Source organism: Phalacrocorax aristotelis, chromosome 1 (assembly GCF_949628215.1).
Source record: "Phalacrocorax aristotelis chromosome 1, bGulAri2.1, whole genome shotgun sequence".
NCBI lineage: Eukaryota > Metazoa > Chordata > Aves > Suliformes > Phalacrocoracidae > Phalacrocorax > Phalacrocorax aristotelis.
In genome coordinates, this window is record NC_134276.1 from 134,609,333 (window position 1) to 134,634,513 (window position 25,181).

The following is a 25,181-nucleotide window of genomic DNA, read 5'->3' on the forward strand; positions in this document are numbered from 1 at the left end:
ACAGCGAACATTAATTTTGGAAGCAATTCTGAATGAGTAGATATATTATTGTGAATAAAGACTGTCTTGTATACGTTTTAATACACAAATTAAGTCTGTATCATGTGGGACATATCTCAGAATATTTGAAAAGAAGTAGAAAATTAACTAATAAGACTAATAATGGCAACTGCCAGACCAGGGTGTTGTGGGGGAACAGGAAGACAAGCATCTAGATCTGTATGTCCTACCCCACTTGAATCCTCCAGGCGCTGCATGTTCCTGCCAATAACTTGCAGCAACTACCTGAACAATTTACAACTTATTAAAGAAGATCTGAAGATCTTAGAGAAACCCAAAGGCAAGTTAGTCCTTTACAACTTTTGCTTCTACCTACCTCTGAGTATAAAAATGGAACTTCACTGTGGAATTATCAGGTACTTTTCTTTAAAGTCACATGGACTGGAAGAGTGCCAAAACCACCTAAACTGAAACACACACACCCCCCAAAAAAAAATCCCGAAAAGGCTGGCACCCTGAAGAAAAAAAAAAAGAAAAAAAAAAAAGGATATGTTTTGCCTTTATGGTGGCAAAACAGCTGCCCCAACAACTCCAAGCAATAGGAATACCGTGCTGAAGAAAGGGATTCAAGAAAAAACAATCTGAGATGCACAAGTACTGCAGAAAAATCTTTTGTTATAGAACACAAACAGGTTAATAATTATTTTTGTTGGCTAAAAGCAAGAAGGCAGGGAGTTTAATCCAAACCTATCCTTGCAGCACCATGTTCTCCATACTTGCATAACGCAATAATGCCATTAAATGCACAATGCCCTAATAGTAAGTGAAGTGTACCTGAAAGTAACAGGCTGTTCAGGTTGAAACAGCTCAGCCAGAACACACTACACTCGGCCTAAAGGAGTTCCTTTGAAAATGCATCATTCTGGGGCGACTGTTCACACACCAAATGTAACTCAGTAAATAATGGTGCATTCTAGTACTGACTGACTGCAGCTAAGTTAATGCAGAAAAGTTTATTTAACAGTGCAGGAGACACAAACTTGTCTTTTCTTTACAGTACTTGTTCCAGTGATTTTGTAAGGTAAAATGAAACAGTGTAGGCAAGGTGAAACAACCACTCAGAAGAATCACCCGTATCTTCAGTTTCAAAATGGTATTAATGGAAGCACAAAACCCTAGTATGAAATTAGTACCTCACAAATGCAATGGGATATGCTCTGCACTATTACATACCTACATAAACACACCTTGAAATAGGAAGAACTAACGTGGCAGGAGATTGTCAGGCAAAATAGATAGGAGCCTGCTAGTAAGGTACCAGAACTTTGAGAAATGAAGGGCCTATGGGAGAAAAGTTGAGTTATGGTGAAACAAAGAATAAAGCACATGCTGTCTGATGAGATTCCTTTTCCAGAAATGGATTGTTAATGTCTTGGTGGACAAGCTGACCATGAGGTAGCAATGCACCCTCAAGGCCAACAGTGGTTGACAGAATCTTGGGCTGCATTAGGAAAAGCACTGGCAGCAGGTCGAGAGAAGTGACCCTACCTCTCTGCTCAGCACTGGTGAAGCCACACATGAAGTGCCGTGTCCAATTCTGGGCTCCTCAGCACAAGAAAGATATGGACATACTGAAGCAAGTCCATCAAAGAGCCATAAAGATGATTAAGGGACTGGAGTATCTTTCACATGAGGTGAGGCTGAGACAACTGTGATGGTTCAGCCTGGAGAAGAGAAGGCTCAGAGGGCATCTTATCAATGTGTATAAATACCTGATGGGAGGGTGTAAAGGAGATGAAGTCAGCAGTGCCTCCTTACAGGGCAAGAGGCAGCGGGCACAAACTAAACTACATTAAATTCTATACAAATGCAAGAAAAAACTTTTCTTGAGAGAGTGGTCAAACACTGGAACAGGTAGCCCAGGGAGTTTGTGGAGTCTCCGTCTTTGGAGATATTAAAAACCTGTCTGGACATCATCCTGTGCAACCTATTCCAGCTGACCCTGCTTGAGCAGTAGGGTTGGACCAGATGATCTCAAGAAGCCTCTTCCAACCTCCATGATTCTATGATTCTGTCTGTTTGGGTTCTGGAGATCACAAGACAAATGGAGATAGTTTAGACCTGAGTCTGAGAGGACAAACCAGATGACAATAAAGAATACAGGCTGTTACAAGAAAATGCAACAGGAACACAAGCATCATGAAAAGGTTAAATTATGAGCTCAGAACTATTCTGACTACCCTACTGCTTCGTGTTTCATAGGCCATTCAAAAACTGACTCACCAAGTACCAAAGATTACCTCCTCCTACTTGGAATAAGAGAACAGAGCAATGAAAATAAAGCAGCACTCTCTGGACAGAAGTTCTAGTTCTAGCTAGTTCCAGGTAGCTTCTATCGGGACTATAAAGAGTGCAAACAGAAGCCTGTGTCATTCTCTGCTATACTATACTGGGAGAACAGAAAGTAGATTCTTTTTTTCCTTAGCCAGAAAAGTCTCAAGTAATTAATTACAGCACACCTAAACTGAAAGGAGTATCTTTTTCCTGGAAGGAAGGCCAAGAGAAGCCAGAAATCCACACAGGCCATTAACCATTAAAGTCATCATGGATGCATGGTGACACAGAAGATGACAACCATAAGAATATGCACATAAACTTATCATTAAGTGTGTAGCCAAACAGGGTTTTTTAAACTGGGTTTTTGTTACAATATTTGTAAGAGAAGGGAGGCAAGGAATCTGCTGTCAGGCACTTTGAGAGTTCACAGCTGGTGACTCCCAGGGATCCTGACATGAACAGGGAAGATAAACTGACAACATAGCTTGAGTAAGGAGTCGTCAGCTCTTAACCACCAACACAACTGCAGAATGCATGCTATGCTTCCAAAATCATGTTTATTCTGGTGAATTTAATGAAACTTGGGTTTCTGCTAAGGAAAAGGAAGACACATTTATTCCTTAAGTAGAACGCCAGCTTTCTATTTAACGTCCTCTCAACTACATCCTCCAAATCTCCAGCCATTTCATTTCTAGAAATTGCTCTACCCAAGGAAGGATCAAAGCAAGATGTACAGGGGCTTAGAATTCTGACTTCTATGATCCTCTGTTTGCAAATTAAACCTTGCCCAACGCTTTTGTTCATGTCTACCACGTTACAACATGAAACCAGTGAAATGTAAAGCAGTTACTATTCTCTCGTAGAAACACAGTCAGCAGTTAAATAGCACACAGTATGCTTAACCCAGACAACATAACAAAACCCTAAAGTTCCTTCAAAATAAGTCACAAATTGCACTTGTTTTACAGTCTTTCAAACTAAAAATGGGGAAGGAACATAAAGGAAGTTTTCTGAACTGACACCCTAGAACTGACTGTGGACTTTTAGTCCCAGGCCAGTTTTCTATTTCTAAAAGATTGAAAGGGGAAACCATTAAGGAGATAGAAACAGCAAAATTTAATTTCCATCCCAAGCTAAGTGACTCAGCAAGATACTGTTGCTAAATTTAGATTCTTGTTCTTTTTTTGTTGCCTCAGATCTCACATACAAATGCTAAATGGGAAAGGAGCACAGAAGTGACCACAGAATTCTGTAACAATAACACAGGCAGTTAGGAGTTCTAACATCCCACTGAATATGTTTTAAACAACGCTAGGAATAAGGGTAAATGTTCTTGCAGTAGTCTAAGGCAACAGCTCTAGGCATATCAGCAAACCCACTTAGAATTCACCCCACGACCCAATTACAACACAATCAACAGTTTTATTTTGGAGACCACCACAAAACAAAGAGTCTGGAGCTATCCTAGTGCAAGTTTGGTTGCAGAAAAGTTTCCACACATACAAAGTCATAATTACGTTGAAATCAGGGCACTTGTCCCTCGTACAGGTGCCACACCAACAGTGGTTAAAAAAGGAAAACAAAGTAAAAACCAAACAGAAGAGAAAAATAATGGTTGTCTCTATGAAGATGGGTCATCAGTAACCTAAATTCTAAATTTTAAGAGATGGGGGGAGAACTTACTAGAAACTGAAGAGACAATTCAAACAAGGTTCAGCTTTAAGACAACTGCAACTGTTAGAACAACGAAAGAGTTACCAAGCGCATTTCAAGTCGTATTTAGAAATTTGAGTGACAAGTGTAACACTTGCTACTTTTTCTCTCTTACCACTGCTGTCTACATCATAGGAAGTGAAGTGATTCCTTCTTCACTCACACCAATGGCAGCAGCATCAAACTGCAGTTGCAAAAGGTTTTCTTTTTTTTCAAAACTGCACTCCTAGGAGTACATCTCAACCACATTTAAAAAATATTTACAGATTTATCTTATTTCAGACACGTTTCTTGGTTATATTCAGACTTGAAACAGATGAAGCAAGCAAGATATTGAGCCAATTCTCTTTTATCTAAGGATAAGATTTGCACAATTATAAACCCTGGAATTTACAAAACAGTGCTTGTTAATTTCAAGGTCACATGTGGCCAAATAAAAATTCCCAAGGACTAACAGAGATGCTGATAGGCTTTTAAAAGGAAGCATGGCTAAAAACATTAGCAAAGTATTTTGCCTTTTTTCCCCCCAAATTATAATTAAGGTGCATCTATACAAAACAGTCGAGCCCAGCAGCCACCAAGATTCCTGACCACCTCAACTACACCAAGGTTTTTCAAGTATGGAAATGGCTTTTGGCTGGAAATTACTTTTAAACCTTTTTCAGTCCATGGGCTCATAATCTTTTGAAAATTGAGCTTATTGACAATAGGCCCTTATTCTTCATTAACTTTTAAAGACACTGAGGAAGTATGCCAGCATTCCTGAGCTCACAAACTGAAAACTACTAACTCATGCATGTCTAGTCACCCAAGAAGCATTAAAATTATGGGAGGGACTGCTAAAGTTGATACTCCTTTTTGTAGTCTCTGTAAACTCATTCAAGATTTTTGCACCTTGGACATGATGTTTTTTATACACGGCATCTGCAGGTCAGAAACTGAAGCAAATTTGGAAGGCAGCACGTGCAAAGCTTTAAGTATTCCTGTATACTGTATAATTATTCTTCAAAAAGGTGAAGTTCATTGGTCCACAAGATTCTAAAATACATACTACCATAAGAACCAAATTCCCTTCTCAATAATTTAAACACTTAAAATGATTTAGAATTACTTTTATCCAAATGTTTCTACTGTGTTCAACATTATTAATTACATGTCAAGCCTCAAAATGGGACTTTCCCCAATGGAGAGAGAAGGTATAGCACTTATCAAAACCATTAAATACACTATCAACCTTATCATTTTCTAAAGCATTAAGACAGTTGTGCCCCATCAACCTGAAAGTCAACCAGACTTTAAATGAACTTGAGCAAATTAAGTTGCAGCCACCTCAAATGGAAGTGCTGGTGGACAAGAGATAGATTAACACAATACCATAGTTTCAAGGGACAGCCTGTTTCAGAGATAGACTAAAGAAAAAGTCTCAGCTTCCTATCCATCATCAAATATCCCACAGCACATTTACAAAACTATATGCATTTATTTTTGACCTGTTTCCTTCACCTCTGTCCACCAGAAATAAAATACTTTTTATATCTTAATGTGTGCCTTACATATTGCACAATAGTAACGGTATTCCACCTCAAGGGGAAAAAAAAATAAAAGTTACCAACTGGTTCTCAGGCACAGCTTTTTTTTAACTTTACAGAGCCTTTCTTCTACAAGATGGTAGGTAGTACCTTCACTGCTATGAACCGCCAATTATTATGTATCACATTTACTTTTTCTATACAAAGCAGTGTTTGGACAACTGACAATTATTTTACCAAACAAGAGTTCTAATCATTAAAATAGTGATTTATGAATAATTTTACTACTATTTTCTCAGGAAAAGAAGATCCTTCTTAAGAACACACTCTTTTGTTTTCCTGCAATTTATTATAGTGCTGCTGAACATTCTAAGTTCAGAGCCAGACCCCTAAAAATAAGAGGCCTTAAGGGTCTATTTAAAAACTACATACTTTCATTCAGGTCCATGTATGCTAGTTTTCTTACGTGAATCACAAAGACTAGGAAAGTTAAGGAAATGGATTGTTTGTTTAATAAACTAGGGGCAGGAGGGAAGCAGCCATTACACGAACTGCCATTATTCTTAGACTAATTTTGTGAGGCACCTATGAAAGCATGTGAAACAAGTTTTTAGCAGAGAGAAATTATACTAGTACAATTGTTATCAGAAAAGCTGCGTCATTTCCCGCATCTTAAACTCTGTCAAACTTAAATGTGTAATATCTATGCAAGGAAATTTATGTGCATCTGGTCATCAGTTTTTCAAAAATTGTTTCCAGAATTGGTATACAAACCTCAGCCTTTAAAGTCTACATAAAGAAGTCATCTTCTAATGTTTCACAGCATATGCGGTAAACCCAAGCAATTATAGGAGCCCTTCTAACCCTGTTGCCTCTTTTCACCCTTAACTAAAATTACCAAGTTTATGTCATAAATAAACAGTTTCTCTTCTACACTGTGTTCATTATAATTCAACTACTAGAAGTTTAGGTTTCCCTCTTTATTTGCTTTTCATTTCCCCATCCAAACATCAGAGCCATAGAAGATTTTTTTTCCTGGGCTTTTACAAGTATACTAATTCTGTCTAAACCCATTTTCACTGCCGGCCTGTATCCTCACATTTAATTTCAACCAATTTTGGTTTTGAGCTATTAATGTGCCAAAGGCATAATCTCTTTCCAAAATCTCGTTTCCGAAGTTTGCAGTTATTTTTCCTATCACGTCAGTTAAGTGCCTTTCAGTTATCCCTCTTTCCCTTGCGACGGCATATGGAGTATATTACCACATACCCCAGGAGCTTCACTAGCAACAGAGGAGTAACGCTGCAGAAATGCTTCACAGCAGCACCTAGAAACGATCAGAGAGGACCGAGACCCCCCAAAACCAGTTTAATCTACAAACGTTTAGATGACACGTAACACATAACACTGAAGAGTTACGCACGTGAGGTACAGCCGGACTTAACACAGCAGTTGCAAGCGGCTGTACCCGGGGAGCGACCCAGCGCCCTGCCGACCAGCGCGGCGTGGCATGGCGCCCTGCGTGCGCGGCCGGCGGCAGCTCCAGCGACGGCGTATGGCCGCGCGCGGCTCTGCCCACCCCGGCCCCGGGTGTCCCTTCTGAGGCGATGCGAGGAATAGCTGCGCGCCGCGCCGCCCCGGGTCGTTTTACTCCCGGAGACACGGCCTCCCCGAAACCGCACCCACCCGCCCGCCAGGAGGGGGAACCGGACCGGGAGAACCCGACCGGGAGACGCTGCCCCGGGCTGCCCTCACCGAGGTGCAGGCCCGGGCCCCTCTCACCTGCCGCCGGCGGGGCCGCCCCGGCCTCGGCCCCGCGCACTCTCCATCCCCGCCGTTGCTATGGGGCTCCGGCCGCCGCGTCCGGCCCCCGCCCCGCTGCTACCCTTGGCAACGGAACTCGGTACTGAAGTGAGGCGCCATTGGCCGAAGGCGCAGCATGCGGCCCGCCCATTGGCCACGGCGTCCCTCAGCGGGGAGGGATGGGCGCTGCGCATGCGCAGGACGAGGACCGTTCCCGCCGGGTCAGAGCCCCGTCCCAGCCCCAACCCGGGCGCGGCGCTCGGCCTCCCGTGGGCGGCGGGGGCCGGGCCCTGCTGCTCCTGCCCGCGGCCTCCTCTCGGGTTACAGCAACAGACCCGGCAAGGAGCCATGTGGATTAGAAAGCTCTTCTTAAAGCCACCCACCCCCGGCCCCACACGAACATCCCCTGCTCCCTGGCGGCCTTTCCCGGGAGGGTCAGCCAGCCGCGGCCCCGCTGGCTGGTCCTTGGAAGTAATATCGTATGTTTGGATGTGTCTGCACATGACAGAATAACTGCTCCTGCCAAGTTAGACGTTGGCCCGTCTCCTTGAGAGCTCGGGGTGTACCTTCACCAGTACATCAGCAGCACTCAGCTTCCCTTGCTCCCGCAGGTATTTCATTAGATGAGGCCGCCGCCTCCAAGTCACCTTCACACCATACTCATGCTCGGGAGTATCTGTAACCAGCACTGCTGCTGACTCCCCTGTCCCACAGGGATCATTACCGAATGCCAGCTCTTTTTCTGGGTACCAGGCATGGCTACTTGCTTGTGGCAGAGTGCTGCTGCATCTCTGGTTCCTTACGGAAGGCACCTGTGGAGTCTCTATATCTGGTGGATTAAAGAATTCTGGCTCTACAGGCTGGGGATCAGGAAACAAAGGTATTTCTCTACAGTCCTCTCGACTGTTCACCTGGATCTCAGCTTCTGCTGCTGTCCCTTTCTTGGGCTGGCTGTGAGAGTGCTGTGTGTTCTTCCCTGAGCGAGTCAGACAATCTGAGGGCTGGACGGGATGATATCCTTCTGGATTCTCAAAAGTTAAAGGAGGAAATTTGCAGGCTATAGCTCTTTGACAAGATCCTCCTGCATGAAGCAAACTTTGGGTGGTATCCTGATTCTTGGGTTTGTGAGGATCACGATGCTTCTTCTGGCACACTTTCAACACCGCTGACTTAGTTGTTTCAAATTGTGGGCACACCTGAAGGGAAAGTCATAATAAGAAAAAACAACAATTTTCTCCAGACAAAGGAATGCCAATCTGATTCTACTCCCCATCTACCCCATCTTTTTTCACTGTGTTTGTTAACCGGGTAATTTGGTCTGCAGCAAAACATATCTGTCACTAACCAAGCTGCAAAACAGGAGATGCTTCTGAACTTCAATATTATGCGCTGCCACTCTTTGATCTCTGAAATCTTTGATCCTGAAATGAAAGCCTATGTCCTCTGAATTTAGCAGTCTCAGATTTAAACAAAACAGCTAGTACTTCAACATGTAACATTTAGAGTTCAACAGTTATTTCAAGCAGCAAGCCAAAAAAAAAAGTTCCCCTAATGTTTATTATGTGCAGGGTTTTCAGTTGCCATAGAAAACAGTTTTCCTCGTGAGAATTAGTTTTTCAAAGGTAAACTATCAGTACACACTGCACACAGTTTTATGCCTTCAAATAACCAAGACCTTAGCAGTTGTAGTTAGAATGTGAAGCAACTCAAAAGCACTTATTTATGCTGTAGGCAGGTACAATGAATTCAGGCCTGAGGTACTAATTTTCAGTATCCAGGGCAGCTTTCTGTTAAGACATACAGGAGAAGCTTGAAAACGGTTGGGATGCAGGGGGAAGGATAATCTATACCAACCCAGGCAACAGAGGTGGTGTGATCTAGAGGTTTTGTGGGAACACGTCTTGGATTCTCAGCCGAAGGTAGCAGAGTTTCACGGCAATGGACGGGTCCCTCTCGCGGCCTCTCAAGGAATACCAGCTCTGCCTTCCTGGCCTTGTGGGAACGTTTCTTCTTCGGAGGCATCAAAAGATATGGTAAAACGACTTAGGAACCTCATGATGCTTGCTAGAGCCAGCTGGAGAAAGAGGAAAGCACCCCAAGGAGATGCTAAAGTGCTCTCAAATCTGTAGAAGGCAAATGAATAGACTTGAAGACAAACTTGTTTGGAAACCTCAGACCTAGTTTTTAACAAAAGTAAAACATTCATGCAACAGTACAGTGTACACATGTCTTTGCAGATGTTTTCCCACCAGTAGTTTTTGAAGCTTCACTTGAATTTCAGGTAGATTTAAAAATGCACAGCAGAACAGATAAACACTCCAAAGCTTCACAAAAGCCGATAGCCAAAAAAATTGGGGAGACAGACACAAACAAAATGAGTGTCCCAGCTGCAAAAGGAGTTCTGAGCCAGCCTTTAGGCAAGGCTCAACATTACTGGAAAATCAGTTTCTTATGAAAGTATGTATTTTAAATACACAAGACAGGCAAACTCATATAGGCATTTTTCTTCATAAAAATATTTTAGAAGTAATTTGAAGACATCCATCTATGATAAGGCCTGACTAAAATACTGAAACATAGAACAAACAATATTTAGAATAGGCTTGGTCAGTGAAATTTTAAGGAAATTCAAATTGCTGGGAGGGAAGAAAAAAAAAATTGGAATGGGAGTAGTTAACCTACTGAAACAGCTATATCAAGTCAGTTATTAAAAAAAGTAAAGAAATAATGTATTCACATGAGCTCAATATCTAGTCTAGTCACAGGTAAGGAATGGTTTGGGAATTTTAAGTCAGAAAAATTTTTCTTTTTTCAACTTAATCCATAAAACTGGTTTGTAATGCTGAAATATGTCATAGGGCCGAGATAACCAGAAGTCTTTCCACTTCTAGTTGCTAACTACCTATACTTTAATTTCAGGAATTTTTATGTTTTTAAATACAGAACACCCTTGACACTTCCCTCCCATAGATACCTTGCGTGATTTTGGTTTTTTACCTAATGAGTAATTTTTAATCGGAATGACGTTTAATTTAATTTTCCATTCAAAACCAGACAAGCATAGACAAGGAATTTTGAAGAGAACGCATTCTCTTTACCAAACGCGTGAGTTTGCGACAGCCGGACCGCTTACCAAACGCGCCGCCTCCTCGGAGAGTCCTGCGAGGCCCCCTAGCGAAGTGCAGCCGCAACAACCGCTAAACGGTGCAACTCTGTGGCTCTTCACGAGTGAGCACCCGAGGCCAGCGCCCGGCACCCACCCAGCGGCTGGTGCCAGGGCGCACGTCAGGGCTCCAGCCCAGGTGGCGCGGCTGGGGAAGACCCCTAGGGCTGAGCAAACACCCCGAAGGGACGGGGACCGGAACCAGGCAACCCCAGCCCTCCACGGCCTCCCGGCGCATCCGTATCCCCCGCCGCTGCAGCCGATTGGCTCGATCCGATCCGCCCCGCCCCTGCCGCATCTCATTGGCCCAGGCCGGCACGTGATGCCAACGAGTCGCCAGGCGCCAAATTCAAACCGGGAAACGATCTCTGCCGTGAGTGGTGGCGTAGTGCGGAAGCGTCCGTACCACAGTCTCTCTCCGTGCCCGGCCGGGGAGCTGGTGAGTCGCACCCGCCCTCCCCCCCGTGGTAGTCTCCCGTTCCCCGGTGTCTCTCGGCAGGGGCCGGCAACCCCGCCAGAGCTGAGCGTAGGGTGGCTGTGGGGGTGAAAAGTCTAGGCCCGGGCTGGGGCGGAGGGGCCCTGGGCTGGCCGGCGAGCGCGGCGGGGCTGCGGTTGGAGCGGGTGAGGAAGGAGCCCTTGGGTGCTTCCCACATTGCTACCCCGGGGGCCGTGCGTGTACAGGGTTGTTCTTGGGCCCGTATTGAAGACAGAAGCTTGAGGCCTTCTGAGGAAGTGGCGCTCTCTTGTAGGAACGCAGCCTTCTGGAGGTCTGCTTTTTTTTTTTTTTTTTTGTCGTTGCCTTACGAGGAGCTCCCTTTAAGGGAGCGCAGCAGGTCGTGAAGGGCCACGCATGTGCCTGGGTGCTGCAACCCGCGTGTAATGCTGAACGTTTCTATTGGTGGCATCTACTGGGGCCCTGCATGTAGGGCATCAACCCAGTTTTTTATCTGCTGGGCTCTTTCTGGTTTGTATCTATGCAGGTGATTCTCGCTGAGGTTTTTCTTATTCACTAGCCGGCCTGGTCAAATCTACCAATGCAAAAGGCCTTTTTTTAAATTATTTGTTTCTATTCTGCCTGCCATCCCTAATGATAAACAATGTGTACAACTTATGTGTTCTTGTTCTGGTAGTTTACTGCAAGAAACAGACTCCACCTAGTTCTTGAACGGCATGGTGTTTATAAGAGGTGTTCTTAGAAGGGGCACACTACATCTTACCCTGAAAGCAGTATATCTGCATTTTATCTTCTCTGCTTAATAATCTAAATTGTCTGTTGTTCAAGATTTTGACATTTAAATTGTGTGCTGCCCAATGATGAATTTATCTGGTTCTTGACAAGTCTACAGAAGTAATGACTAAAGCATTTATGTTAAATTTATTTTAAAATACCTAACTTCTGCTGCATTTATTTTGTGCCTTTGTAGTGTTCAGGACAATCTCTGCTTCCCAGATCTTAAACCATCTATAAAACTCTCTTTTCTCTCAGGCCATGTGATCTGCTGTGATACAGCAATGAGATGTAAGAATCAGGACCGCTATTTCTATGTTTTAACTTCCCTCCCTTCCAGCTTGCTGGTCAAGTCACTTTACAGCTAAGTCTTAGTCTCCCTTTCTGTAAAGCACATGTACATACTTTCCTTATTATTATGTACTGCGTGGCTCCCAACTTGAGATGAAAGTGATCTACTCTGCAAGTATCTCTCCTGTCCTGCTTATACAAGGTGTGGATAAAGGAAGTACAGTACTGTTTTCCAATAGCCTCATCAACCTTATTAAATGCTTTCAATTTTTTTATTTTCCTTCCTTGTTTCTAGCTTTGTAGCAATTGCTGAGAATATGTGCTCTGTAGGAGGGCTGTGGTAATATGCTGCACCTTTCCTAGCTGTTCCTGCCCTGAACACTGTCATGTTGTATCTTCTGTTTTGCAGGATTTGTTCTTGTCCCTTTCAATGGAGAGTGACTGTACAGATCAATAATGAGGACCAGCCCTCACAGGCCCTTAATTCTCAAAAGACGGAAACTCACCCTCTCTCAGAAGGATGCAACCAGTACTTCAGCAAGAGATGAGAACAGTGGTCAGGATGAAAAGGCTCCTAAGCAGGAGCACAGCCAGGAGGACCATCACAACAGCCAACCCAGAGACAAAATGGACTGTGGCCTGCAGAAATTCCCAGCAGGAATAAAGATAATTGACCATCCCACCATGCCCAACACACAAGTGGTGGCCATCCCTACAAATGCTGATATCCAGAGCATCATAGAGGCATTGACAGCAAAAGGAAAAGAATGTGGCAACAACGGGCCCAACAAGTTCATTCTCATTAGCAGTGGGGGCACATCCCGTTCATCAGTTCCAGCACCATTGCAGCATCTCCCATCAGAGAAGAAACCCAGTGCAACAACAAAGGCTGCAGACGATCAAGAAAGAGACAAGAATGTTACACAGACACCTAGTCCTGCAGGAGTGACAATGGTCTGGCATTCAGGAACTGATTCTGTGGTTGGGCAGGAACAGGAGAGCCATGGTATGTAATCATTACCTTTTTTTTTGTCCTGACAGATAGATAAAGATATGTGAAGTGGGCCAATGAGCGTAGTGCTTGGATCTCAGTATGCAGTATTGAAAACTATTTGGTTAATTACAAAATAGCTATAGATTTGGTTCTAATAACTTACAAAGCTATGCATATGTAATGAAATCTGAAGGATCTTAGTGGATGTATTTTTGGTGGAAAAGATAGCACATAAAGGTGTATAGCAAAGCAGAATTTTAGTACTGGGGAGAAAAGGGCTGGCTTGAGTAAATCAAGTCTAGAAGAACAAAAGGCTAAGGTTCATTTTGCAAACGGGTTTTGGCTGAATTCAAGATTAACATAGAGTACCCTAGTCAATGACAAAACATACAGGCTTAGAGCTTTGGAAAAGATGGTTCCTGTCTTTTAATAACTAAGTGGCAAGGCTGTTTTCCTCCTTGGCTGTCTCTTGAAGCTGCTGAATAAATGTTAGAAGTGAGATGGATTTTACTTTGACACACTGCTCACATCAAATTAGTATCTGCAACTTAAAATAGCTATGTAGCTTCTAGGCTGCAGTGAATCTTATCCTACAGTATAGTACTGTCTGACAGGATCAGACAGTTGCAGTAGCTGCATGGCTACAACAAACCTCACCAGAAATAACAAAACTATGTTCGTTTTCATTGTTGCAGTTAAAAACCTGGAGATGTCTGAGCTTCTGACTTTGGTCTTGTGCTAGGTCTTTCAGCTGAAGTTTGTCACCACCTTCCTTGGTGTCTGTTTACTAGTTTCATCCTTTAGCTAAAAATACTTGAATTCTTGAATTACTGGATCAACACTGTCCTGTTTTGGTTGAGAGCAATAGTCAGGTTTGAATGTCTGTTTTTAAGACTGCAGCTTTTTTAAGAAATTGGGCGGATTCACATGAAATCAGGAATTCAAGGTTGAATTCCTTCTGCAATAAATGTTAGTGTTGCAATACCATCTTGACCCTATCCTGAGACAGGGATACCTCTTTTAGAAGTGTGACTAGTGCTTTCCTTTTGGCAATTGAGAAGAAGGGGGAAGAGGGTTACTTGTGAGTAAGCAGAGCTATGGGCTTGTTATCCCAACAGGCAGCGGCGAGACAATGAGCTCTGTGTTGGACAGTAGTCTCACTAACATCCAGTGGCTGGGGAAGATGAGATCTGATGGGCTAAGTCCCTGCTCTGTGAAGCAAGACACGGAGAAAGAGAACCAGATGCCTCTGCGGGAAAGAATCAAGGTAAGTAGGAGAAGACAACAGAGCATGCACTAAAACTTTTAATAGGGAAGTAATCCATGTGGATCAGAAGATTTGCAAGAAGTAGGCATCACCATCTCCAAAAGTCTCGCTTTTACTGATTTGAATAGCAGAACCTGGAAGACCATGGGGTGTTCCATGGCCCTTCTTGTCAACTTTGTGACCATTCATGTATCATTCCTTCTGTCTCTCAGACTGAAGAAGACTCTGCTGCTGCTGCTATTCCTGCCACCGTTGCTGCCACGTCCTCCTCATGGCAGGATTCTGTATCAGAACGACCTCCTTACTCCTACATGGCCATGATCCAGTTTGCCATCAACAGCACTGAGAAGAAGCGTATGACTCTGAAGGACATCTATACCTGGATTGAGGATCACTTCCCATATTTCAAACACGTGGCTAAGCCAGGTTGGAAGGTAACAAGCAGGCCCTCGAGTTGCTGTAGGCCACAGGGTGATATTATCATAAGCCTTCTGGATGAAAATGAAAAGTTGCTCCCCAGCCTGCAGAGCAAGATGGAAATTAATTTAAACACCCTACCACAAATACTCCCTTATTCCAGATGTTCCCTGTTCTATTTCTTGTTTCCCATTTCTCATTCCGCTTTGGCAATATGATGGGATGTTTGATCACTGGGAGTAAGAATAGGGATCTCAAGACTAAACAGGATAAGAGATTGATGATAGGGTTGGCTGGGTGTGCAGTGAATATGAAAGTCCATGTTGTCTACGCTTTGGAATGTAATGCCTCTGCGGCAGTCATGTCTCAGGTAGGCTCTGCTGTGCTGATAACAAAACTATTGCTTTTCAACCTCCCCCTCACACCTTTTTTCCCAGAACTCTATCCGGCACAACCTGTCCCTTCATGATATGTTTGTCCGTGAGACATCTGCTAATGGTAAAATCTCGTTCTGGACTATACACCCTGATGCAAACCGTTGCCTAACATTGGACCAGGTATTCAAGGTGAGTGCATCATGCAAAGAAAATAGGACAGGATATCCAGTTTCTAAACGCCACACTAGCCAGTTGCACCTCCTTTTAACAGTGAAGTTAAGCACTTTGACATCAGCCTTTCTATAGAAGCTTTATTTGGTCACTTCTCCTGACAGACAAGCTCTGTATTTGAAAGAAAATGTGCTGCGGCTGTGCATATGAACTGGAGCTTCTGTGGAATATGTTTATTCTTCAGGTGGTGTGCCAACCAAATGTAATCGAGAGCTTGTTCAACCTCTTTCCATGGGCCTGATTCAAATTCCTAGAGAAGTTTTCCACTGAGGTGAACCAGGAGTTCCTATAGTGTTTGATTAGACAGTCATAGGATGGAATTGCCCTATCCCGGCTAGGTATTTTAAGAAGTACCATGTTGTGAGAGAAGCAGAGCTTGTGAGTCTGGTATAGGTATGTTTAGACTCTTCTGTGTTTTCTGCAGTGGGTGGGCAGATGGACTGTTGTTTGCTTGTATTATACAAGATTCAAATGTCCCATTTGTTCCCCCTTTGGTTGATAACTTCATATTATCTTTTTCCCTCTCAATGCCTTGCTGCAACCAGCCGCTGGACTTGGGGTCACCAACATCGCCTGAGCACTCTGAATCAGTAAGACTTACCCTCTGGCTTGGGGCTTGGGCTACTGTTCTCCTCTTGCCAGTCACTGAAGGAAAGGACAAGAGGCTCAGGGAGGGGGACTGGGTTACTGCTGCACCTAGTCATACAGCTCCATCCACACCCTGTTTGGGGAAAGGAGTCGAGCCAAAGATTAGTTGCCTTCAGATGATGTGCTCTCTTTACAGCTGGTAGAGCTGTACAGCTTTGAGCAACTAGAAGCCTACTTCTGAAGCAGGCTGCAACAGGCTTCAGAGAACAAGCCCAGACAGAGATTTCTGGTAAAATCTTCATCTCCATGGCAGCACTACCAATCTGTTCTGGTGCTCAGATCCAGAGAGAATAGGCTCTCTCTATGCTCTTTTTTCATTTTGGAGCCCAGCTGCATTGTGACTCTCAAGTATGAACCTGTTTGCTGTCTCTCTTGTATTCAGTCGTTTTAACAATGACAGATTTGCAAGCAGCCAGTCAAACATGCTTTTGTCACAGTTACAGCCCTGGTCGTCTTTCCATCTGTTTAGACTTCTGATTCCTCTGTTGTATCTGCTATTCCACTTAAGCATCTATCTGGTCCATGGTTTGTATAGAGATCCAATAGACAATAAAGCTATCCTATTCACCTTTCCTCAGGCACTGAGGACACTGAAACCAGGTCACTTCTGCAGTGTAGTCCACAGCTGGAGGAGCTTTGTCATGCCATCTCTTTTTCTATACAGCTTTTGATTGGTAGCTGGCTTTGAGATGGCATGGCTGCAAAACAGCAAGTGGCACAGAGACAGAGCCGGCATGAGTGCTGGGTGCTAACAGCAGCTCTCTGTATTAGTGCAGCACAGGCTTCTGGATTCGCAGTTCTGAATGAGGCAGCAGAATACAGACAGATTCTTCTCTTTAAATCTCTTTCTTTTCTCTTTCTCCTTTTTTTTAATTTCACAATGACTGCAGCAGCAAAAGCGACATCTTCCTGACCCCCAGAAGAACATGGGAAGCAACAGCAGCAGCAAAACTGAACCCCAGAATGCACGTGAGTGTCTGCTTCAGCCTAGGCCAAAGAGAATCAGTCCCATAAATCTGCAGCACTCCCCCAAATTCCCTTAGGAATAAAAGCGGAAATTGTTATCCAGGTTTGCCAGCTTTTATCCTTCCTACTCTCAGGTTTGCAGCTGAAGGCAGTATTGCTGTGTCTAAGAGAGGATGTGATGAGGGGTTTGGGTACTCAAATGGAGTGAGAGCAGAACTTGCTCCAACTTGAGGGCTAGGATCTGTACGAAGGACTATTTTCTTGTTCATCAGGCTGTCTGGCTTGGGATTTGTATCCTCAAAATTAGAGGAGAAGGCAGGTAAACCTCTCTCTAGTCAGATGTTTATTTTGGGGTATTTAGAGGACTTCTTGTTAGATGCCTGTGTTTCAAGAGGTAGTAGAAGGGAGGGCAAGAGGCTAGCAAGTCCATTCTTTTTCCCTTCCAGGCCGAAAGATGAAGCCTTTGCTTCCTCGCATCAACTCCTACCTGGTTCCGATCCAGTTTCCTTTGAGTCAGCCTCTTGTCTTGCAACCTTCTATGAAGGTTCCTTTATCTATGGCACAGGGAGCATCTCTCAACAGCTCAGAGACTTTCCGGGGCAATAAGCGTGTGCGCATTGCTCCAAAGGTTGGTTTCTTTTTTCTTGTTTTCTGAGGGTGGTTTTTTTTTTTTTGTCTGGCTCTTTTGGGAGGGGGGGTGGTGGTGTTTTGTGTGTGATGTGGGAGTTGTTTGTTTTTGTCTTTTTTCTTTTCTATAGTTCTTGCCTCCTGTGGGCCCTGTTCTTCATATGGTTCCTTTCTGCATCTTTACTAGGTGCTCTGAAACTCTAAGCTCATATTAAGGAACTGGCCAATGACAGTCCTTGCTGTCCTTTTCTGTCTCTAGGGTGACTTACCTGCTAGTTGACTTGCTATAAGCTTGTTACTGTAATTCACTAGTGGAGGGGACTCTACGGATTGGTCGAGACAATTGTTCTCTACTGCTTGGTTGTGAAGAAATAAGAATGGGAGAAATGGCTTTGTTCTGCCCCTCAAACATTCAGATTTTTAATATCTCTGAAGAGACATGTAACATAGGGAACTTCTTCTGAAAGAGCATTTATTTGCCTGTAGTCTCTTCCCAGATGTTTTCAGTACCTGCTGTTTGCAAATTCTGTGGAGTTCCCAGTTATTCTGGGATCAAGAAAAACAGCTCTTAAACAGATCTTACTCTTGGCATCTCACTGTGCTCCTGGATGCTTACACATTGCGAAGCTTTAACTTCTTCCACCCTGTCTAACCATAATCCTATTTTCCTTCATGTGCCTGCTGCTTTATGTTCTCTTCTGCTATGATTTATCTTTCTCTGTGCTCATTTTGTTATTTCACATGTAGGTAGTATAAGGAGGGATTAAAGGGTTGTACTTTTCCAGCAATACTCAGCACTGTTTCTGCCTGTACTCCTAGAAGTTCCTCTCAGCAGAAGCGCTCTGAAGGGCATGACTTCCAGTCACTTAGCTAAAATCCTTCCCATGTGATCTGTAGGCTTCTTTGATCACTGTATGAAGTAGATACAATCTCTATGCTGTTATAGTTACTGCTTTCTGAAGATCCTCCTTTTAACTGTTTTGCTCTCCTTAAGTGCCATTCTTTCTTTTCTTCCTTCCACTATCATTTAGATTTTGGGTGGGTTAGATCCTTGCTTACGGATGGTGTATCACTTGTGTTTCTTTGTAGATGTCACCTTCTACAGAAGAGTCATCCTCTTTACCCATGGCTGTTGTCAAGGAGGAGAGTCAATGTGATGAAGGTTTATTTTCCCCAATCCATTCCCTAAAGGACAGCAGCTCCCAGCCTGGTGAGGAATCCGCTTCTTTCCCTGAGAGTGTCTGTATAAAGGAGGAAGAAGGGTCTCAGCTGGATGACTGGCTGTCCCCATTTGCCTCAACCCTAATGGTAAAGGAAGAGCCAGGCTTGTTCCTCCCAGTCTCATCCACAAAGGAGAAGAAACAATTCACCATGCTGAAGTCACCGTCTAAGGGTGTTTCTGACACTTTAGTCATAAAGAGGCGGGAAAGGCGGGAAGTGGGCAGATCCAGAAGGAAACAACGCCTAGCATTGCCTTGCTCAGAAGAGCCTGTCCTTGTTTTGCCAGAAAGCAATGGCTTTGATCCTTTCCGGTTAGGGGCAGACACCCCCTTCCTACAGGAAAGCCAGCCTCTTGAGAATGTATCGCAGCTCAGCTGCTTGCAGGGGGAAGAGGGGCCCTTCAAAACACCAGTCAAGGAGATGTTCAGCAAATTGCCAGTTTCTTCCACTCCCAGCAAAGTCCCAGCAACTACTACCCCCCCACTAGGGGGCCTTGACCCCTGGAAGTCTGCATCCTTAGCCAAGGAAAGTCACGAGCTGGACTTCAGTCCAGTGAGAACCCCTCAGTTGCCATTCACACCCCTCCAGGACAACCAGGACTTGCTGGGTTTTAACAGCACACCCCTTAAAAATCCCCTCTTTGAGTCCCCTCGGGAACTGCTAAATACAGAATCCAGTGACATGGTGCATGTCCCCCTCACAAGCTCTCCAACTTTTATTCATGAGTCTACTAAGCAATCATCTGTTGAACTGCCAGCCTCTGGCTTTACTGAAAACCGGTCACTCATGGAGGGCCTGATCCTGGACACCATGAATGACAGTCTGAGCAAAATTCTTCTAGATATCAGCTTTCCTGGTCTTGAGGATGAAAACTTAGGAGCAGACATTAGTTGGTCTCAGCTTGAGACTAACAGACCTGAACTGAAGTAAACAGGCCTGAATTTGGCGTGTTCTGATATTATAGAAAGCACTCTACTCTTCTGAGATCTGTCCACGTAGTCCAGGAAGACTATCTACTTTTGACTAGTTCCCATGTCCATGGGAACAGAGGGCATTATTGACTCCTGCTAAGCTGGGAGACAGGCCCATTGGCTGCTATGAGCTCCCTTTATAAGCTGCAATAGACTATTTATATGGAACAAGATAGAACCTCTCTAACCTTGTGCTAGAGGTAGAGTCCCTGGAGAGAGGTTACAAAGAGAACATCTAGGTAGGCCCTGAATGGCATTTGCTACTCAAGGTATCAGAGGAAATGTACATAACTGAGGAGTGCATCCAATAGGAAGGAGATGGAACCTCCTCCTAGTTCTGTCCTTACTTCCCTTTACTTTGTTCTCTTATTACTTAGTATCTTCTGTGTAGTTTTAATGGCTGTAAATACTGTACATTCCTTAAACTAGACCTTAATTATAATATTAATTTTATTCTTGTAGGGTTATGGGAATATTTGGGCTGGTAAAGGGTTTGACTTAGAGTGTTGTCCATATGTTCCACATTGTCTGTATTCTACTCTAGATGAGCGCCCAAAATACTCCCACCACCACCCCCTTCCCCACCTTATTTGACTTCAGAAAAATTGGTCTAGGCTGTTCTGAAGGTTGCTGGGGAAAAGATCTGAAAAATCACCTATATGTGACTCAAATCAAACTGAAACAGGTTGTTATCTGGATTGCAGCATAAAAATCTTGGTTTGGCTTCCTTTTCCCAGGCTGTAATAGAGAAGAGCTTGGATTAAGCTGTATATGCTCTACAGGTTCTAGAGTCCTATTACTATGTATGTAAAGGACTAGGTAGAGTCACTGTTGCGGTAAGATGGACTTCTGTTGAATGGTTAAAGCTGCCCTCATTACAAGCATCAGCTGAAAATGTAAAAAGGAACCTATAAAGCAAATGCTGGTATTTCCACTGAAAAGTCACCTCTGGAAACACAAGGTATGTTTTGCTTGGTGCAATAGGACAACTCATCCCAATTCTTTAGAACGCATGTCAAAAGAAGATATTGCCATGGAAAAGACCTGATCCTTCTGCTTACAGACAAATGATGACTTGTGTATCTACACATTCAATAAAGCTTCTGTGGGTACACGGCAGATTGTCTTTACTCTTTTCACTCTTAGCAGCATGCTCAGGCTGGGCCACAGCACGAAAAAAATTATTCTTTTTTTTTTTTCACTTGTCTAATGTGTGTGCTTTCTGTGATCATTAGGACATTTTCAGTATTCCTTAGGCCATGTTGACTGTACAACATTGGATTTGGTTGCTCAACCCCTTGCTTCATATAATATACTTTTTTTTCTGCTGCTTATCAGTAAATCCTGACTTTGCAAGTCAGAAACATACTAACAGACTAAAATATCAGAACACCACCAGCAGACTAGTTTCTGTATTGTAAAACCAAAACAAGTCTCACTCAAAAAAAATTATCTGTATTTCTGTCTTCCCCTATAAATACAAAATGAGATTTAGATGTGTGTGGTTTTCAGAATTGCAGTTCTCTTGTGTGCTTGTTAGAGCTTTTTGCCCTCAGAAGATGTTTTGAGCCCTTTGTGTTGATGATTATTTCAGTTTTTCTGGGAAAGAATATTGGACTCCCTGATCTGCATTTCTGTCTGCCTAGCACATATAACTGCGCAGCTTGAGGCCACGAGTGAAAAATGTTTTATTGTGAATTTGAGACTAGTAGATTTTTGTCAGTGCTTAGAAGTTGAAGTTCCATCACTTCTGATTGAGTCTCAGGGTTTGCTTGCCTCTAAACAGGAAATGAGAAGACTTCAGAAAGCTGTTGGGTGCCAGTAGCCTTTCAAGTGTATTTTGTTTAGGATTGATTTGCCAATATTGCCTGTGAAGGCAGGAAGTCTTGATTCTTCTCCTGCAAATGTTTCTAGTAATGAGTTCATGTCCTCCAGCCTAGGTTGAAATTGTCATTCTCTGCTCAGGAAATCAGAATGGACTGCTGTGAAAACTGATCAAAGCTGCACAGCACATCTGGCTTCAGGGAGGAGAGGTGAGGGGAAAGCCTTAACCCTAGATCTAGGCCTAGGGGTAAGAAGAGATGCAGACAGAAGGTAAAACTGTGGTCATGAGGCTGCAGAGGAGGCCCACTTTGTGGCTTGTGGCACTTTCTGCTAGTATATGTTACACAGCTGTCAACGCTCTACTTGGGTTTGTCAAGACATCCTACCTCCCTTTCACCTCACTTCTTGCTCCTGCGAGGATGTGTACACACACAACTGACATCCAAGAGCCAACTAACTAAGGATCATGCCTCAAGTAAATTATTAAATGCTCTTGTCCTTGGGATGGTGAGATGGCATCAATTCCAGGTGGGTGACCCCTTGTCCCTGTCAGCCGAGGTGCTTTGATGGCCGCCTCACATATTTTGAACATAGTAATGCCAAAAACTAGTTTCCCCACCTGCTAAGTATTCCAATGGGAACCCCACTAGAGGGCAGTTATCTAAAAAAAGTGGGGGAATAACAGATAAAAATCCCATTAAGCAGTCCCATCTACTATTCCCACAGCAGATTTCCCGGTGTTTTACCCAACCTAATTCAAAGCCCCACTCAGTGAGGACTTCATCAGAACCCTCAGGAAGATTACTTTATTTCCCTCCATCTGTAAGTGTTTGCCTGATATTTTGCCTGTATCCTTTCCCTAATTTCATCCTGTTACATTCACCACTGTAGAGTTGTACAAAAAGCTATAAAGCCATCGCACCAGTGTCTGAGTGACTGCAGCCAGCTTGTTGAAAGTTATAAGTCTTGGCTGCTTCTGTTATTTCCCAGCAGGTATTTACATGTCATGATTTATGGGAATGAGTTGTTGCAGCATGTAAACTACTATGAAGAGAAGTTGTTCTAGTGTGGAAGCACGGATATTTGCATCTTTAGCAGTAAGAAGTTTCACATCTCTTGTCACAAAGTGAAAAGGACGCTTGCTCTTAATATCCCAGGCCTAGCCCACAGCAGATCTGCAAGATTAAATGATCAAGTGTTAGAAGGCAGATAAGTGTGGCATGAGGCAGAGAAGGGGGAAGCTGCCCTTCTAATCACTCAGGAAAGCAGCTGTTTGGAGGATGTCAGGTTAAATTGGCAGAGTTTGCTGGAGGTCATTGCTTAGGTATCCTATATTTTAGCAGGTGAACTGTTGAAGGGTGCCATTGCTCAGGAGTGAAGTGACAGACAAGATACCTGGAACTCAAGCACTTTGTACTTCCGGGCAAGTGTTAGAGGCACCTGCAGTGAGGTCATGGTGGGACCTGTGGAAGTGGGGCTGCAGTGTAGGAGTATTATGTTTCAAAAACACTTGTCATGAACCAACACCGTGATGGAGCTGCTGGGCAGAAGTAAAACTTTGTGTGAGAAACAAAACCGAAGGCATTATTTTGGACTATGGGGAGCCAATTATTGAACTTGAGGTACATGGACACAGCAAGGAGTTGATTGAGCAGGACAGAAATTCTTCTGCAGTCAGGTGGATGTATAGTAGAGAACTTCTTGAGCACAAGCCCATCATCTTTTCCATTATGCAAAAGCATACACTCAGTGATCAGAGCTGAGCACCGATATGGCTGTCAGCCTTTGTTCTGCAGAAATTAGTTGAGTCAAATAAAGACACAGAAGTACACCTGTCTGAGAACAGAACACTCTGAACTTTGGACAGATACAGCCTCCAAGGAACAAGAACCAGCCTGCAATCACCCTGTGTTCAGCTTAGCCCAGTGGAACCTGCACTGAAGGACTGCTGGGCCTGGTCTTGCCCCAGTCCTCATCCCCATTATCAGGAGACTTACTTTGAGGAATAACAGTTGCCTTCTGTCAGGAGATGGTAAAAAAATACTAGGAGGCCATATCAGACACAGACCAGGAGACAATAGGGCACTGCAGTAAGGCACAGCAACAACACCCTGTATAGGAGTAGATCATACACTGAAGTTTAGGGAGTTTGGGACACTGTATACAGGAGACTCAGACAGGTGGAAGCATATAGGTAATTGCATCATGGGATAGAAAGTATCATCCCATCCCCCCCCAGCTCTTGGCACAGACAGAACAGGTAACACTGTAGCATCATCCAAGAATCAGAGTATTGATAACCTCTTCCAGAAAAGACATCCTCCTGTTATGCCTCTGCTTTAAAACAGCACAGCTCTTGGGCACCACTACAACAGCAGCAGCATTTATATAAGAAAAAGCAGTGCTTTTTGCCAGGTTCTCCCTCTGCAACTCTTTTCACTGAGTAACTACATTTTGAAATGAGAGGTTCTCTGGAAATTGTACAGGACCCACTTCCAGCTCTACCACATACCTCCATCCTTACTGCTAATCTGGTGTGATCACTTGAAGCTGTAGTCTGGCTTGGGAATAAGAGGGGATATATCAAGTCATACCTGCTCAGCAAGTGACAGCAATGAAGCAGTTTGACAGTGTTGTCAAAAAGAGTGTCTCTCAAAAGAGATCTATAGTTGTAACCAAGTGAAATGCTTGGCTTCCACACAACAGTATTAGCAGGAGGGGAAAAGAAGTATTTTTGTAAGGAAGAATGGGGAACATGGTTAAGGTTTTGTGAATAAAATTGTACTTCAGGCTTTTGGGACAGGGCAGTGTCAAGTCACAGGAAACAGGAGGTCTGTGTAGCATAGGGAGTTGTAACTGGGCAAAGAATTGAAGAAGTATTATGTTTGAGAGCAGAGCAATGAAGTAGGCTCAGATCAGAGGTGTATACAGAGGGAGAAGAGAGGTCAGAAGGCAGGTATCACCTGTCCCTCTGCAGGCTCAGTATTTGGATTATAGTGTAGAGATGTGATCTTGTAAGATGGTGGATGTCTCTGCTCATCCTCCTTTGATAAGAGCAGAACTATACTTCTTGTCTTCTCATGAACTTGTTGTAGCTCAAGAGCAGGTAGGCACAGTTCTTCACACATTTTGTGTAGCACTCCCCAGGTCTTCTCTGAATAATGTGCAAGAGCATCCCAAGACTGTCCTTGAGTTCTGGTAACAGAGCAGGCTGTTTAACATTTTCTAGCTAATGAAGGAAAACATTAAGATATAATTTTCAAAGGATCTGGGACACACAAATCTACAGGGAGCCAGTGCGTGCTGCAGATGTTCTGCTCTGAAAATTCTGCTCTATGCCTGTCAAGAAGTGCAACAGATGCAAGGGGGAAGGTAATTTCTCTTCACCGGTTCTCCATTTTGTCATCTAAAAAGGACTGGATGTCCCTTGACATGAGGTGAGTAAAGATGATTGCCACCTTTTTGTTATTACAACTTGGCTGTTGGAGAAGAACTTGAGCCCTTCCCCATATGGAAGAAAGAGACCCTGTTTTACAACCCAGCAGTCTTCTTGTGAGGGTCACAGGTCTTCATT

The 25,181-nt window shown here is 43.7% G+C and overlaps 3 protein-coding genes across 5 annotated transcripts in view; 1 reads left to right on the forward strand and 2 right to left on the reverse strand.

Moving 5' to 3' along the window:
* Positions 1-7,885, reverse strand: part of TULP3 (TUB like protein 3) — a 34,703-nt gene extending 26,818 nt beyond the window's left edge. The window contains exon 1 of one of the 2 annotated variants that reach the window (XM_075110208.1): positions 7,362-7,885. In XM_075110208.1, coding sequence (XP_074966309.1) covers positions 7,362-7,885 — 524 coding nt within the window. Of the gene's footprint in view, positions 1-7,002; positions 7,252-7,361 lie in introns of those variants that run through there. The other variant, XM_075110216.1, reaches the window with a different exon arrangement.
* Positions 7,886-7,909: 24 nt separating this feature from the next.
* Positions 7,910-10,785, reverse strand: RHNO1 (RAD9-HUS1-RAD1 interacting nuclear orphan 1). Its single transcript, XM_075110230.1, has 3 exons — positions 10,516-10,785; positions 9,237-9,505; positions 7,910-8,578 (listed from the first exon to the last, which is right to left on the reverse strand). Exons 2-3 carry the CDS (start codon positions 9,402-9,404, stop codon positions 7,910-7,912), a joined length of 837 nt encoding a protein of 278 aa, XP_074966331.1. The 5' UTR covers positions 9,405-9,505; positions 10,516-10,785.
* Positions 10,786-10,896: 111 nt separating this feature from the next.
* FOXM1 (forkhead box M1) lies at positions 10,897-20,902 on the forward strand. 2 transcript variants are annotated; one of them, XM_075110186.1, is made up of 9 exons: positions 10,897-10,984; positions 12,474-13,070; positions 14,177-14,325; positions 14,538-14,759; positions 15,180-15,308; positions 15,896-15,940; positions 16,889-16,967; positions 17,411-17,592; positions 18,681-20,902. In XM_075110186.1, the coding sequence occupies exons 2-9, from the start codon at positions 12,521-12,523 to the stop codon at positions 19,740-19,742; spliced, it is 2,418 nt and encodes an 805-aa protein (XP_074966287.1). In that variant the 5' UTR covers positions 10,897-10,984; positions 12,474-12,520; the 3' UTR covers positions 19,743-20,902. The 2 variants fall into 2 exon arrangements, with proteins under 2 accessions (XP_074966287.1, XP_074966296.1); XM_075110195.1 differs by lacking the exon at positions 10,897-10,984 and adding an exon at positions 11,232-11,312.
* The last annotated feature ends 4,279 nt before the right edge of the window (positions 20,903-25,181 follow it).

Bases quoted from the DNA above. Each gene is read 5' to 3' on its own strand.
- RHNO1 (XM_075110230.1), bottom strand. From the start codon at position 9,404: ATGCCTCCGAAGAAGAAACGTTCCCACAAGGCCAGGAAGGCAGAGCTG. The intron at 8,579-9,236 runs GTTGGTATAGAT...CTTTCCCTTCAG, and splicing joins ACACCACCTCTGTTGCCTGG to GTGTGCCCACAATTTGAAAC.
- FOXM1 (XM_075110186.1), top strand. From the start codon at position 12,521: ATGAGGACCAGCCCTCACAGGCCCTTAATTCTCAAAAGACGGAAACTC. The intron at 13,071-14,176 runs GTATGTAATCAT...TTATCCCAACAG, and splicing joins GCAGGAACAGGAGAGCCATG to GCAGCGGCGAGACAATGAGC. The intron at 16,968-17,410 runs GTGAGTGTCTGC...TTTCCCTTCCAG, and splicing joins AACTGAACCCCAGAATGCAC to GCCGAAAGATGAAGCCTTTG.